At 47.9% G+C, this 13,347-nt stretch overlaps 1 protein-coding gene across 1 annotated transcript; it reads right to left on the bottom strand.

The window, feature by feature from the left end:
• Positions 1 to 5,266: 5,266 nt before the first annotated feature.
• LOC131008279 (uncharacterized) lies at positions 5,267 to 7,723 on the bottom strand. Its single transcript, XM_057935165.1, has 2 exons — positions 6,524 to 7,723; positions 5,267 to 6,145 (listed from the first exon to the last, which is right to left on the bottom strand). Exons 1-2 carry the CDS (start codon positions 7,721 to 7,723, stop codon positions 5,267 to 5,269), a joined length of 2,079 nt encoding a protein of 692 aa, XP_057791148.1.
• Between the last annotated feature and the right edge of the window lie 5,624 nt (positions 7,724 to 13,347).

Below are 13,347 nucleotides of genomic sequence, written 5' to 3'. Positions count from 1 at the left end.
TCTGATGTATAGCTTGCCTCTTTGGCATTTCTGAATGAGATTTCTTCACCATTTGACTTGCCTTTGGATTGTTGTGTTGCTCCTGCTTTCCTTCGTGCTTTGTTTTATTTTTGTTGTTTGTTGATGTTGAGCCCGCATTCCCGGATCTCCCATTATGATGTATATTTTTGTGAAGTAGGGTATAATTTCTGTTTTTGTTTAAGTCTTTGCGATTCCTCTGCTGGGAATGTCTTTGGTTTGGCCCGCTGTGCTTGTTCCAAGCGTTTCTCTGATCTTCCCCTCTGGGATTTCTCTGACTCCTGTTTTGAGGATTTCGCTAACTTCTCTGGCGAGGGTTTCGTTGACTCCTCTGGCGAGGATTTTGCTGACTCCTCTGGCGAGGATTTTGCTAACTCCTCTGCCGAGGATTTTGTTGACTCCTCTGGCGAGGGTTTTGGCTGACTCCTCTGGTGAGGATTTCGCTGATTCCTCTGGCGAGGACTTTACTGACTCCTCTGGCGAGGATTTTGCTGACTCCTCTAGCGAGGATTTTGCTGACTCCTCTGGCGAGGATTTTGTTGACTCCTCTGGTGAGGATTTTGTTGACTCATCTGGCGAGGATTTTGTTGCTGCTTCCCATCCAAGCATTCCTTTGCTGCTTCCCATCCAAGCTTGAGCACTCTGCGCGGAGCATGGAGGACTCGGGGGGTGCAACCAACTTTCGCGGCTTACGATTAAATAGTAACCCTCTGCGCGGAGCATGGAGGACCCGGGGGGTGCAACCAACTTTCGCGGCTTACGATTAAAAGAACACCCTGCACGGAGCATGGAAGACCCGGGGGGTGCAACCAACTTTCGTGGCTTACGGTTAAGAGAACACTCTGCGCGGAGCATAGAGGGCCTGGCCGGCGCAACCAACTTTCGCGGCTTACGATTAAGTAGTAACCCTCTGCGCGGAGCATGGAGGACCCGGGGGGTGCAACCAACTTTCGCGGCTTACGATTAAAAGAACACCCTGCACGGAGCATGGAAGACCCTGGGGGTGCAACCAACTTTCGTGGCTTACGGTTATGAGACCACTCTGCGCGGAGCATGGAGGGCCTGGCCGGCGCAAGCAACTTTCACGGCTTACGATTAAGTAGTAACCCTCTGCGCGGAGCATGGAGGACCCGGGGGTGCAACCAACTTTCGCGGCTTACGATTAAAAGAACACCCTGCACGGAGCATGGAGGACCCGGGGGGTGCAACCAACTTTCGTGGCTTACGGTTAAGAGAACACTCTGCGCGGAGCATGGAGGGCCTGGCCGGCGCAACCAACTTTCGCGGCTTACGATTAAGTAGTAACCTCTGCGCGGAGCATGGAAGGCCCGGATGGCGCGACCAACTTTCGCGGCTTACGATAGCATCCCTCTGCGCGGAGCATGGAAGGCCCGGATGGCGCGACCAACTTTCGCAGCTTACGATAGCATCCCTCTGTGCGAAGCATGGAAGGCCCGGATGGCGCGACCAACTTTCGCGGCTTACGATAGCATCCCTCTGCGCGGAGCATGGAAGGCCCGGATGGCGCGACCAACTTTCGCGGCTTACGATAGCATCCCTCTGCTCTGGTGACAACATGATCCCTCTGCGCGGAGCATGGAGGACCCTGGGAGTGCAACCAACTTTCGCGGCTTACGATAGCAATGATTCTTCTGCCTTTCCCTTGACTTGCTGAGAAGCAATTTTGAATTTGTAAATTGGGGACTACAGGTATACATCCTACTCCCCCCTCTGGTGACATGTGCAATGCCTCTGCATGAACATGTTAAGTAAAATATGCAATTTGAAAAAACGATAATGAAAAATACACGAGACAACACCGGGAAATTCCCTAAAACCACGTATCCAATTTTATTGATATCATGGCCCCGAACCTCACTAAAACCCCTGTGGGGAAAAAGAGTATTCGGTCTACAATTTCATCATTCCTGCTGAGTAGTAGTTATACATAGAACTTTTTGAGAGTGTTGATATTCCACGGCCTGGGGAGAGCTCTGCCGTCTGGATCCGACAATGTGTACGCTCCGCCACCCAAAACCTCTGTGACGATGAACGGGCCTTCCCAATTAGCTTCAAACTTGCCCACTGCCTTTAATGCATTAGCTCGTTTAAGGACCAGGTTGCCTTTGGACAATTTCCTCGCTCTGACCCTCTTATCATACCCTGCCTTGATGATGCTCTTGTATTTTGCTGCTCTGATCCGGGCCTCATCCCTCTGTGCTTCCACCAAATCCAGCTCTGCTCGGCGGAGTTCGGCATTGTGCTCAGTGTTGTAGGTTGTAATCCGATATGATTCCAACCTTGCCTCCGCTGGTATTACCGCGTTAGATCCATACACCAGAGTAAATGGTGTTTCGCCAGTGGCTGTCTTTGGGCTAGTGCGGTAAGCCCAAAGTACAGTGTCCAACTCCTCGACCCATTTGCTTCTGCTTTGATTCAGCCTCTTCTTAATCCCATCGCATATTGTCCTGTTAGCCAGCTCCACTTGACCGTTCGCTTGTGGATGAGCCACCGAGACGAATCGTTGGGTGATATCCATCCTGTCACAGAAATCCGCAATTCGCTGCCCTGTAAACTGGGTTCCGTTGTCCGACACAATGATCCTTGGGACTCCGAATCTGCAACATATATTCCGCCACATGAAGCGCTCCACAGTTACCTCATCGATTTTCCCCACGGCCTCAGCCTCGACCCACTTAGAGAAGTAATCCACCGCTACAAAGAGAAAGCATTTGCCCCCTGGTGCGGTGGGCAGTTTCCCGACTATGTCGATGCCCCACTTGTCGAATGGGCATGCAGCGTACATAACGCCCATAGTTTCCCCTGGAATGTTGATTCGCCCGGCATGTCTCTGGCAAGCCTCACACTTGCGGACGAATTCCCTGGCATCTTTGTTGATGTTAGGCCAATAGAACCCTGCCCGAATGATTTTGCGTACGAAATCTCGTGTGCCCACCACAGCAACCTGCATGAATTTCTTTCAAAGCGAAATTAGCCTCCTCTGGAGATAAACATTTTAACAAGGGTTGAGTGAAAGATCGTTTGTACAGTTGATCATTGATCAAGCAGTAATTTTCGTATCGGGTCCTCTGATTAGATTCCTTGTTCAGCCGCTCCCCTGTCTTGAGAAAGTGTATAATCGGAGCCCGCCAGTCATCCCTGATTTCCACCGAGAAAACCTGCGAAGTCCGCATCTCTCTGGTATCACAGAGTAAAATGATCTCGTCATTCCAGGTTTGTTCCACTGCGCTGGCCATGCGCGCCAATAAGTCCGCTTTTGTGTTCTCCTCCCGGGAAATTTGCTCGATCTTAAATTCCATGGACTTCTCTTTCATCTCATTGATTTTGCAATAGTACGCCTTCATCCGCTGGTCTTTGACATTATAGGCCCCTGACAACTGTTGAGCTACTAACTGGGAGTCTGTCTTGATGATAACACATTCAGCCTTGAGTTCCGACAGGATATGCGCCCCTCTGACCACAGCCTCATATTCAGCCTCATTGTTCGACAGCCGGCAGGTGAATTTGATAGCAAATTGATATGTCCCATAACCTGGTGAAGTGATGTACACCCCAATTCCACATCCCTCCTTTGTTACTGACCCGTCCACGAAAGCAACCCAAAATTCTGGCACAGGACGACGAGTTGTTTCTTGTATGAAATCCGCTAAAGCTTGTGCTTTGATTGCCATTCTCGGCTCATACTCCGCGTCATACTCCCCCAACTCCACGGCCCACTTGACCATTCTTCCCGACAAATCCGGTCTCCCCAACACTTGTCTAAAAGGTAGGGCAGTGCGCACCACTACCCGATGTGATAAAAAGTAGGGTCTCAATTTTCTTGTCGTGACCATGACCGCCAGAGCAGCCTTCTCGATTTCTGTGTAGTTCAATTCAGGACCCTGGATGATTCGGCTGACGAAGTATATGGGTTTCTGGTGACTCCCTCCTCTCTGATAAGCACAGAGCTGATTGCATCTTCCCCCACTGCTATGTACAGATACAATGTTTCTCCCGGGACCGGCTTGGTCAGAGTCGGGAGCTTTGCTAGATACACTTTGAGATCCTCAAATGCCGCTCGACATTCCGCTGTCCACAAAAATTTAGTTCCCTTCCTCAAGATTTTGAAAAACGGCATGCTGCGCTCCGCTGACCGTGAGATAAACATGCTCAGAGCAGTGATGCGCCCGTTCAGAGTCTGTACTTCCTTGATCCCTCTGGGTGGTGTCATTTCCATGATGGCCTTGACCTTCTCCGCGTTGACCTCAATCCCTGCGGGGGTAACCTTGTAGCCCAAGAATTTCCCTGTTGTGACCCCAAAGGTGCACTTCGCTGGATTCAGCATGAGCCGGTGTTTTCTAACAACAGTGAAGATCTCCTCCAGGTCAGAGACATGGTCCTCCGCCCTGACACTCCGCACGAGCATGTCATCCACATACACTGAGATATTCTTAGCAAGCTGTTCTTTGAAGATTTTTTCCATCATTCGCTGACACGTGGCCCCTGCATTTTTCAGGCCAAACGGCATACTCCTCCAGCCATAGACCCCACAACAGACGGCGAAGGCCGTTTTGGCAATATCCCCTCTATTCATTTTTACCTAGTGGTATCCCTGATATACGTCCATCATGGACAATAAAGCACACCCCGAAGTGGAATCCACCAACTGGTCAATCCTCGGCAGAGGATAGTGGTCCTTTGGGCAGGCGGCGTTCAAATCTCTGAAATCGACACACATCCTCCAAGTATTTGTTTTCTTTGGTACCATCACAGCATTTGAAATCCATTCTGGATATTGCACCTCCTCGATGTGCCCTGCTTCCAACAGCCCTTGCACTTGCTCCCTGATTGCAGCGTCCTTCTCAGCCCCAAAATTCATCGTTCGTTGTTTTACTGGCTTAACTCTAGGATCCACGTTAAGGCAGTGCTCTGCCAGCCCTCTGTCAATTCCCTTTAAATCAGCGGTGCTGAATGCAAACACATCTGCATTTCGCCGAAGACAACTAATGAGTTCTTCTCTGACCTAATCACTCATGGAAGACCCGATTTTGGTCTGGAAGCCCTCCTTCCCTGGAAATAACTCGATCATGTTACAAACATCACTTGTAGAAACCAGAGCGGTCTTCTCTGTACTATCCCTGTCCTTCAACAAGTCTGCCAACTCCTGTCGTTCCTCTGCCGGGGCATGTACCTCGCCCACTTTCCCCTTCTTCCGCATATCCGCTCCCTCTGTTGTTCTTTCCCTTTTTTACCCTGAGGAATGTGTAAGCATTTGTACATGGCATGCTTTCGATGCCGTTTGGTCACCACAGACTTCTCCCACTCTCCCCCCCTCGATGGGGAATTTCATCTTCAAGTGAAACATAGAGATTACTGCCCTGAACGCCATCAAGGCAGGCCGGCCGAGTATTACATTGTAAGATGGTTTTGGCATATCCACCACCAAGAATCGCACCATTCTAGTTTTGCTGGCAGCAGCTGCAGTGCCGAGATTTAACGGCAATTCCACGTAACCTATAGGCATGACCATTTCTCCCCCGAACCCAAACAGAGGGGCATTCGTTGGCTCAATGTGTACTTCGATTCCCATGTTTTGAAGGCACGACAGATATAAGATATTCACTGCGCTACCCGAGTCTACTAAGATACGGTGAACAATGCAGCCCGCTATGTCCGCCATAATAACCAGCGCATCATCATGTGGGTACATTAATGTGCGTAAATCCTCTGTCCCAAAGGTGATAGCCGGCTCCTCTGCCGCGCTTGAAATCTCCATAACCCGTTTAGGGTAGTACCCCGACTTGACTGCTCGGACAACTTGTTTCTTAGCCCTATTTGATGTGGGCATCTCGTTTTCTCCACAGATCATGTGTACTTCCCTCCTATACGAGAAAGGAGGTGCTTGTCTTTCTGGCCCTTCTCTGCGGTTATCCCGGTTGTCATCAGGTTTGCGGTCCCTATTATTCCCCTGCTCTTGTCGCTGTTCTCGGTTATTTCTTTGATCCCTCTGATCCCTCTGATCTCTCTGGTCCCTATGATCCCTCTGGTCCCTATGATCCCTCTGATCATTTCCCTGATTCCGTCTCTGGCCCTCATTGCCTCTGTCGATAAACTGATCGAGATTTCCCTGGCGAACCAATAATTCCAACTGGTGTTTAAGATGACCACAATATTTGGTATAATGTCCAAAGACATTGTGATACTCGCACAGCTTATTGTTGGGCCCCTCCTGCGGCGGCCCGTCCCGATAAGTCCCTGGTGCCCGGAAGAACGGTTGGTTTTTTATCAAATGGAAGATTTCCTCCTGTGGTTTGTTCAGAGGTGTGTATTCAGTGAATCGCGTAACTTCGTTTACAGTACGTTGTTGTCAGGGCGGCATCTCTCCTTGGGGTGGCAGTACCCTTGGAGGTAACCCTCTGAACGGTGCCCTGTCCTGGTGTCGCTGTCTCTATGGTGCTTCCTCAGCTCTTTTGGCTTTATGTTTATCATTTTCCGCTTTTCTCGCCATCCTGGCGTCCTCCAACTGCAAATAGCCTGGCAACCTCGCCATAATATCGTCGAAATCCTTTGCTGGTCGGATCTGTAGCTCGTCAAAGAAGATCCCCGGCCTGAGCCCTCTGACATAGGCGCAATTCTTGATTTGTGACTCCGCCTCTGGCACCTCCAGAGCAGCGAGATTAAATCTAGCAGTATATTCCCTCAGTGTTTCATTCTGATCCTGCTTGATGTCCATCAGCGAAAGAGCTGACTTTCCTACCCTTCGCGAGCTTGCGAACTGACGTAGGAAGCGGGTCTGCAAATCCTCAAAGGAGTGAATAGAATTTAGGGGAAGCGTTCCAAACCACAACTGAGCTGGTCCGGTCAGAGTAGTGGAGAAGATGCGGCACTTGATGCCCTCAGTATACATATGTAGTGTGACCATCCCCTCAAACCGATTGAGGTGTACCTCCGGGTCGGTAGTGCCATCATAGTCTAGCGAGATGGGTTTGTAGCTTCTGGGTAAAGTGTCCGCCAGAATGTCGTCGGAGAAAGGACTGCGGTTGTTGATAGGGTGGAACCTCGATGTTTTGGCCCTTTTATCCTCCTTATGTCTCCCATGCTCCCTTCTTTCCTTTGGTGCGTCATGGGCATGACGCTTGTGAACCCTGTGCCCTAGCCTGCCAGAGGAATACTCCAGCTCCTGTTCCTCTGACCTCTCTATATAGTGTGATTTCTCTGAACGATGGGACCTCTCTGCCCTATACGACTTCTCTGCTCTGTTTGATTTCCCTGACCTCTGCCCTCTATCGTCCCTCCGGGATTTCTCCCTCAGTGATTCCTCCAGATCCTCCAGCTGGTGCTTCAATTGCGACACCTGGTCCTTCAATCGCTCTTTCTCCCTCGGCCTCTCCTCCTCAAACACGGGGGAGATGGACTGACTATCAGACTCGTCAACCTTCTCCTTCATGACAACGCTATTGAACCGGACTCGGCTCCCCTCTGGCCTTCTCTCCTGTGCCCTCTCGGTGGGTAGTTTTTGTATTTCCCCAATTGGCGCAGCCTGTTTGTTGATTACCAGATTGTTTGCCTCCTGAGCAGCGGGAGGTGGGGCCTCAATGACCTGCAGATTGGTCGCTCCTACCAGGGGAGTTACAGCGGGGGCGGTGGATAACAGGGGAGTCCCCAGTGCCTGACGCACGGCAGAGTAGTGAAGCAGCGCCAGCATCTGTTCCGTTAGCCCAAAGTTGAGTTGCCCACCACACCACCAGACGTGGGGGCCAAGCCTGGCATGTCTGATCCCGGTGTCACCAGAGCAGATCTCTGGAAGTTGCCTGTTAACCCTGTCAGCGGAGTGGCTGGGATAGCCGGAAAACCTGGTGGCACAGTGAAGGTGGTGTTGCCCTGCAGGCCGTTGAGCAGTGAGGTAGGCACCTCAGTAGTGAGAGCAGCGGAGTCGAACTCCTTCTCCAAGGTGCGGTGAGCATCAGAAGATCCCATGGTACCTGCACATAAACAGAGTGAGAAGAAATCCAGATGACATATGAGTAGATCCTCCTTTACTGATTGAAATCCCGATATAAGAAATCCCGAACACCGGCGCAGAGGCCGTTAAAAAAGTCCCCTCAAGATAACTCTATACACTGGAAATAAACCCAGGGTATAGATTGAAATAACAAAGCCCGAATAACAGAAGTTTCCCCTGTGAACTCGTATTAAGATCCGGCAGAAGAAACAGAGTGTCAAGAGAACTAAAGTAAGAGACCCAAAGATAGGCATAAACAGAGCAACCACCAAGAAACTTGTTAGCGCAATACGTTAGGCACGATATATAATGAGAATTATGCAAGAAAACGAACATCGTAACCCAAAATTACCACGATCGTGCGCTAAAAGAACCACAACACCCAAAACAACAGAGTTATCAAGCAATCAGCTGGATTACTAGCATAGCGCGTTAAACAGGGTATAAAACGAAGATTAGCTGAAGAAAACATGGAGAACACCGATAATTATCACCCTTAAACGAAAAACACCCGCAAACCCACAGCACAAGCCCAACACAACAGAAACAGAGTACCACCCCACAATCCACCGATAGAAAATGAAAACTAGCCGCAAAAACATGGAAAACATCGATAATTAACACCCTTAAACGAAAAACACCCGCAAATCAACAGCGCAAACCCAGCATGACAGAAACAGAGTACTAAACAACTTTTTATCGGTGCGAAACCCGGAAACCAACAGCAAAAACCCATGATAACAGAAACAAGGTATTAATTAACATATCATCGGTGCAAAACCCGTAAATCCACAGCAAAAAACTAAACACAACCAAAAACAGAGTAATGCCCCATAATCCAACGGTATAAACATCAGATCTGTAAATAAAACCCCAATTCTACGAAGAAACCCTGCATTCGCCTACAATTAAACCGATCAATCGGTAAATAACCACAAATCCCCCCAATTCACGATTTACAACCTTCACCACCTTTCCCCATGCATAAAAAACGTAACTAAACACAGATCGCAGAAGATTAAAAGCAAATCAGCCCGAAAAACATAATTAACGGATCGAATTCATCTGGGTGCCCGAATTATCGGCTCAAACGGTACCGACACACGCAAACCCGATTGAAACTTCAGATCTACGTGCGCCGGCGACCACAAACTCACATCCTAACTCAGTTATCTTCCCACAGACGGCGCCAGTTGGTGAAACAAAGAACCAACACCTAGACTAAAGAGCAGTAAACGTAGATTATACCTAGTATGATTGAACGAAGGAGACAAAGAAAACAGTCGAAATGCAGGAACTCAAGAGAAAACTACTGCTGTATTGAGAATTAGAGATAACGTAGCCTACAATACACGAGCTCAAGGCTTATTTATAGATTACATGGGAGGGTAAAATAGTAAAATCGGCATACACGCATGCGCCTTGCATGGTCGAGGGTATTATAGGAAATTCGTCTTTACGCGGGAGATTTCACCGCGCTTTTGTTGCTTCATTCTGGCGAAAGTGACTTCTCTGGTGGGCGAGACTCCTCTGGTGGCAAAAGTGACTTCTCTGGTGGACGAGACTCCTCTGGCGAAAGTGACTTCTCTGGCGAGCAAGATTCCTCTGGTGAGAATGGTTCCTCTGGCGAGTATGATTCCTCTGGTGAGGATGGTTCTTCCAGCGAGTACGATTCTTTTGATGAAATCTACCTCGCTGCTCCCCGTGATTCCACTGGTAAATAGATTCCTCTGGTCTACATATATGTTGGATTTGTATACTGAAAGCAAGAACGTTTTATGCTTGTATACAATGTTTCCTAAGTTCACTATCTAATCTCCTATCTGATTGTGTTCATGATTGCATATGTATGTTCTTTATCTCTATATAAGTAGATTATATGGTGTGTTGTAGATCACAGAAGACCATATAATTGGAATAACCTTAAGAGATATAATATGATCACAGCCGAAATAACTCTAGGACAAGTTATTGGTTTAGGCTGCAGTATAGATGGAAGTAGTTTGTCTTGGCTACTTGTCTATACTGGTACGTCATTACGTATTGATAGGACCACAGTTTGAGATGTATTCTTCTATCTGACTTAAGTGAAGAATCAAGATCTCGGTGACTTATAAATCTTAATACTAATAAGTATTCAGATATATATATTAATTCGTATATCACTTTGACTTACTATGGGTGAAAGTTATATACTAACTCGAGTACTCTGTATCTTGGGTGATAGCGGTTAATATATGATATTTGATTATCTATATTAGTACCCGTATCCGGTATAGGATAATGACATCCCCTTAAGGAGCTCAATAAGGTTTATTACGCTAAACCCTGCAGGTTGATTAAGTTCAGGCGTAATAATAAAGTTTGAGTGGTACTGCTTAAGGAATTATTAAGAGATTAATTAATTTAAGCTGTCAGAGCTCTAATTAATTAATGGATGTCGGATATTTTAAATACGGAGATTTAATAAGTCTAAATACAAGCCCCGACTCATCACCGGCAATAAAGGGGTAAGTCAGTATCGGTTCTCTAGTGGAATGAACTGATATTTATAAATTAATTATGGTCTGGGCTGACCATAGATAAATTAATTTATTTGAGGCCCATCTTTATTCCTTGTATCTGGTCCCTGGGCTGGCCCAATGTCTCCTAGCCCAAGTAGGGCAGATTTTCGGCCCTCACATAGAAACTGGCGCCCCCTCTCAGTTTTCTGTATTATTAAATACAGCTGTCAGCTCTCAGGAAAACACACTGATAAAATATTAGGGTTTTGAGAGCAGAGGGAGGCGCAGGAACGTGATTGGCCTTTCTGTCTTGGGAGTTCTCATAGCTCGTTGTCCATCCAACGTTGGGAATTGAGCGGGATACAGTCGAGAAGATCAGAGCTGGAGTCAGATTTTCGCAGGAAACCAAGTTCTGGCAGTCTCCGTAAAACGGCCATAACTTCCTCTACAGAAGTCCGATTGAGGTGAAACAGGCGGCCACGGAAAGCTCTTTCGAAGACGAACAAGTCGTATGTCTGCACAAAATACGATTGGAGGTCGTTTGAGGGGTCAAACTGCACGTTGAAGTTGGCTGACCTGTTCAGCGATAGATTGACGAATTCTTAGGAATTCTTCAGGTATTTTCTAACTCCAACGTGCAGTTGTTAAATTCATAGGAGCATGTTAGGATTAATCGTTGTATGATAAATTAATAATAATCCAAGAAACGATCATCGGGCAAACGGAGCATTAATTCAGTTTAATATTCCTTCAATTGGTATCAGAGCCCAGGATTAATTTCTTGGCTCTATTATTAATTTATGTATGATTAATAATGTGCGTTGTTTTTACTGCTGTTGTTCTTCGTGGTCTGTTGATTCGTGGGATACGTCGTTTTGACGTTGTAATCGTTTTTCACCGCGAGAAAATCCGTGGTTAGATTAGGATTTCAAATTGTATTTGTTTTCCTTTGTAATCTGTAATTGTTGGAAAACGGAACGATGACGACGACGAATCAACATCGAAGAACGGAGTTGGAGAGTAAAGAGGGCAGCGAGGTGCCGAGGGGCGAGACTGGTCGGGCAAAGGTAGGGCCGAGGAGCATGACTGGCGAGCAGAGGCTGGGCGCGCCATGGACTGCGCGTGCGTGCTTTGCGCTGCTGCGTGCCCGGCTGGAGTCGTGCGGCCGCTGCTGCCGTTGCTGCTGTTCTCGTGCTGGATCTGCCGAGGTTGCCGGGACCAGGAGCTGAGGATGCACGCTGGGCTGCTGCTGCTGCACGCCGGGGCTGCGCGCCGGGCTGGTGCTGCTGCACGCCGGGCTGCGCGCCGGGCTGCTGCTGCTGCACGCTGGGGCTGTGCGCCGGGCTGGCTGCTGTGCGCGCCGGGCTGGTGCTGCTGCACGCCGGGCTGCGCGCCGGGTTACTGCTGCTGCACGCCGGGGCTGTGCGCCGGGCTGGCTGCTGTGCGCGCCGGGCTGGTGCTGCTGCACGCCGGGCTGTGCGCCGGGCTGGCTGCTGCTCACGCCGGGAGGCTGCTGGTGCGCCGGGCAGGCTGCTGCTCGCGCTGGGAGGCTGCTGGTGCGCCGGGCAGGCTGCTGCTCGCGCCGGGAGGCTGCTGGTGCACCGGGCAGGCTGCTGCTCGCGCCGGGAGGCTGCTGCCACGCCGGGCAGGCTGCTGCCGAGTCCGTCTGGCTGCTGTCAAGGCGTGGTGGAGGCGGCGCCTAGGGTGTCCCAAACCCTAGGTAGGCGCGAGTTTCTACAAACCCTAGGGGGCCCAAACCCTAATTCCAAAGACGGGCCTAAAGTGTTCGGGCCAAAGTTTTGTTTTTAGGTTTTCTTTTCTGTTTTAAATGTAATAGATTAGAAGTTGGGATTCCACGAATGGGTCACGAAGAATTTAATTCTTTTATTCTGTTCTTTGCATGTCGTGGTGTTAATCCTTTATGCTCGTTGCATGCTGTTATTGTCTCTGCTTGTTAATATGTGTTTATTAACTGCGCTTAGACAAGCATGCTAGGTTTATCGTTTTCTTAAGCATGTTTGAGAATTCTGCGAGCATGTTTTACATGTTGCGTTCTAGATGAGCATGTTTAGGATTATGTGTTGAGCATGATCAAACCTTTTGAAAGAAAAAGACTAAGCTGTATTAATAATTTTATAGATGATTAAAAATTGTTTAGATTGCCACAAGCGGCCTCTAGACAAAGTGATTGACGATGTGAGTAAACGTCCACACAGCGTGGCTTACTTCATTTTTGTTCTTTCATAAGTTTGTCAGATGAGGTTTCTATAAAAATATTTAAATCCATTAAAGTAGTGGGAGTTATGCAGTAAACGTCCACACAACGTGGCTTACTCGTATAATTTTTCACGAGTACTTTAGAGGATGGAATTAAATAAGATAACTAAGAAATTAAATTGAATGCGACATGGTCCGAGTGAGTATGTCAAATTCAAGAATTTAATTTCAAAGTTAAATTGTGGTTATTTCTTATTAATTTTTATTCTTAAAATTATGTAGACCTCCACATGCGGTCTCTAGACAAAGTGATTAGCAATGTGAGTAAACGTCCACCCAACGTGGCTTACTTCATATTTGTTTCTCATAAGTTTGTCAGAAGAGATTTCTATAAAAATATTTAAATCCATTAAAGTAGTGGGAGTTATGCAGTAAACGTCCACCCAACGTGGCTTACTTGTGTAATTTTCACAAGTACTTTGGAGAATGGAATTAAATAAGATAACCAAGAAAATTAAATTGAAAGCGGCATGGTCCGAGTGAGTATGCTAATTTCGAGAATTTAATTTTCAAGGTTAAAATGTGGTCATTGCTTAGATATCATAT

This window comes from Salvia miltiorrhiza, chromosome 2 (genome assembly GCF_028751815.1).
Source record: "Salvia miltiorrhiza cultivar Shanhuang (shh) chromosome 2, IMPLAD_Smil_shh, whole genome shotgun sequence".
Lineage (NCBI taxonomy): Eukaryota > Viridiplantae > Streptophyta > Magnoliopsida > Lamiales > Lamiaceae > Salvia > Salvia miltiorrhiza.
Note: the sequence above shows the minus strand (reverse complement) of the source record. Positions and strands in the feature narration are given on the sequence as shown.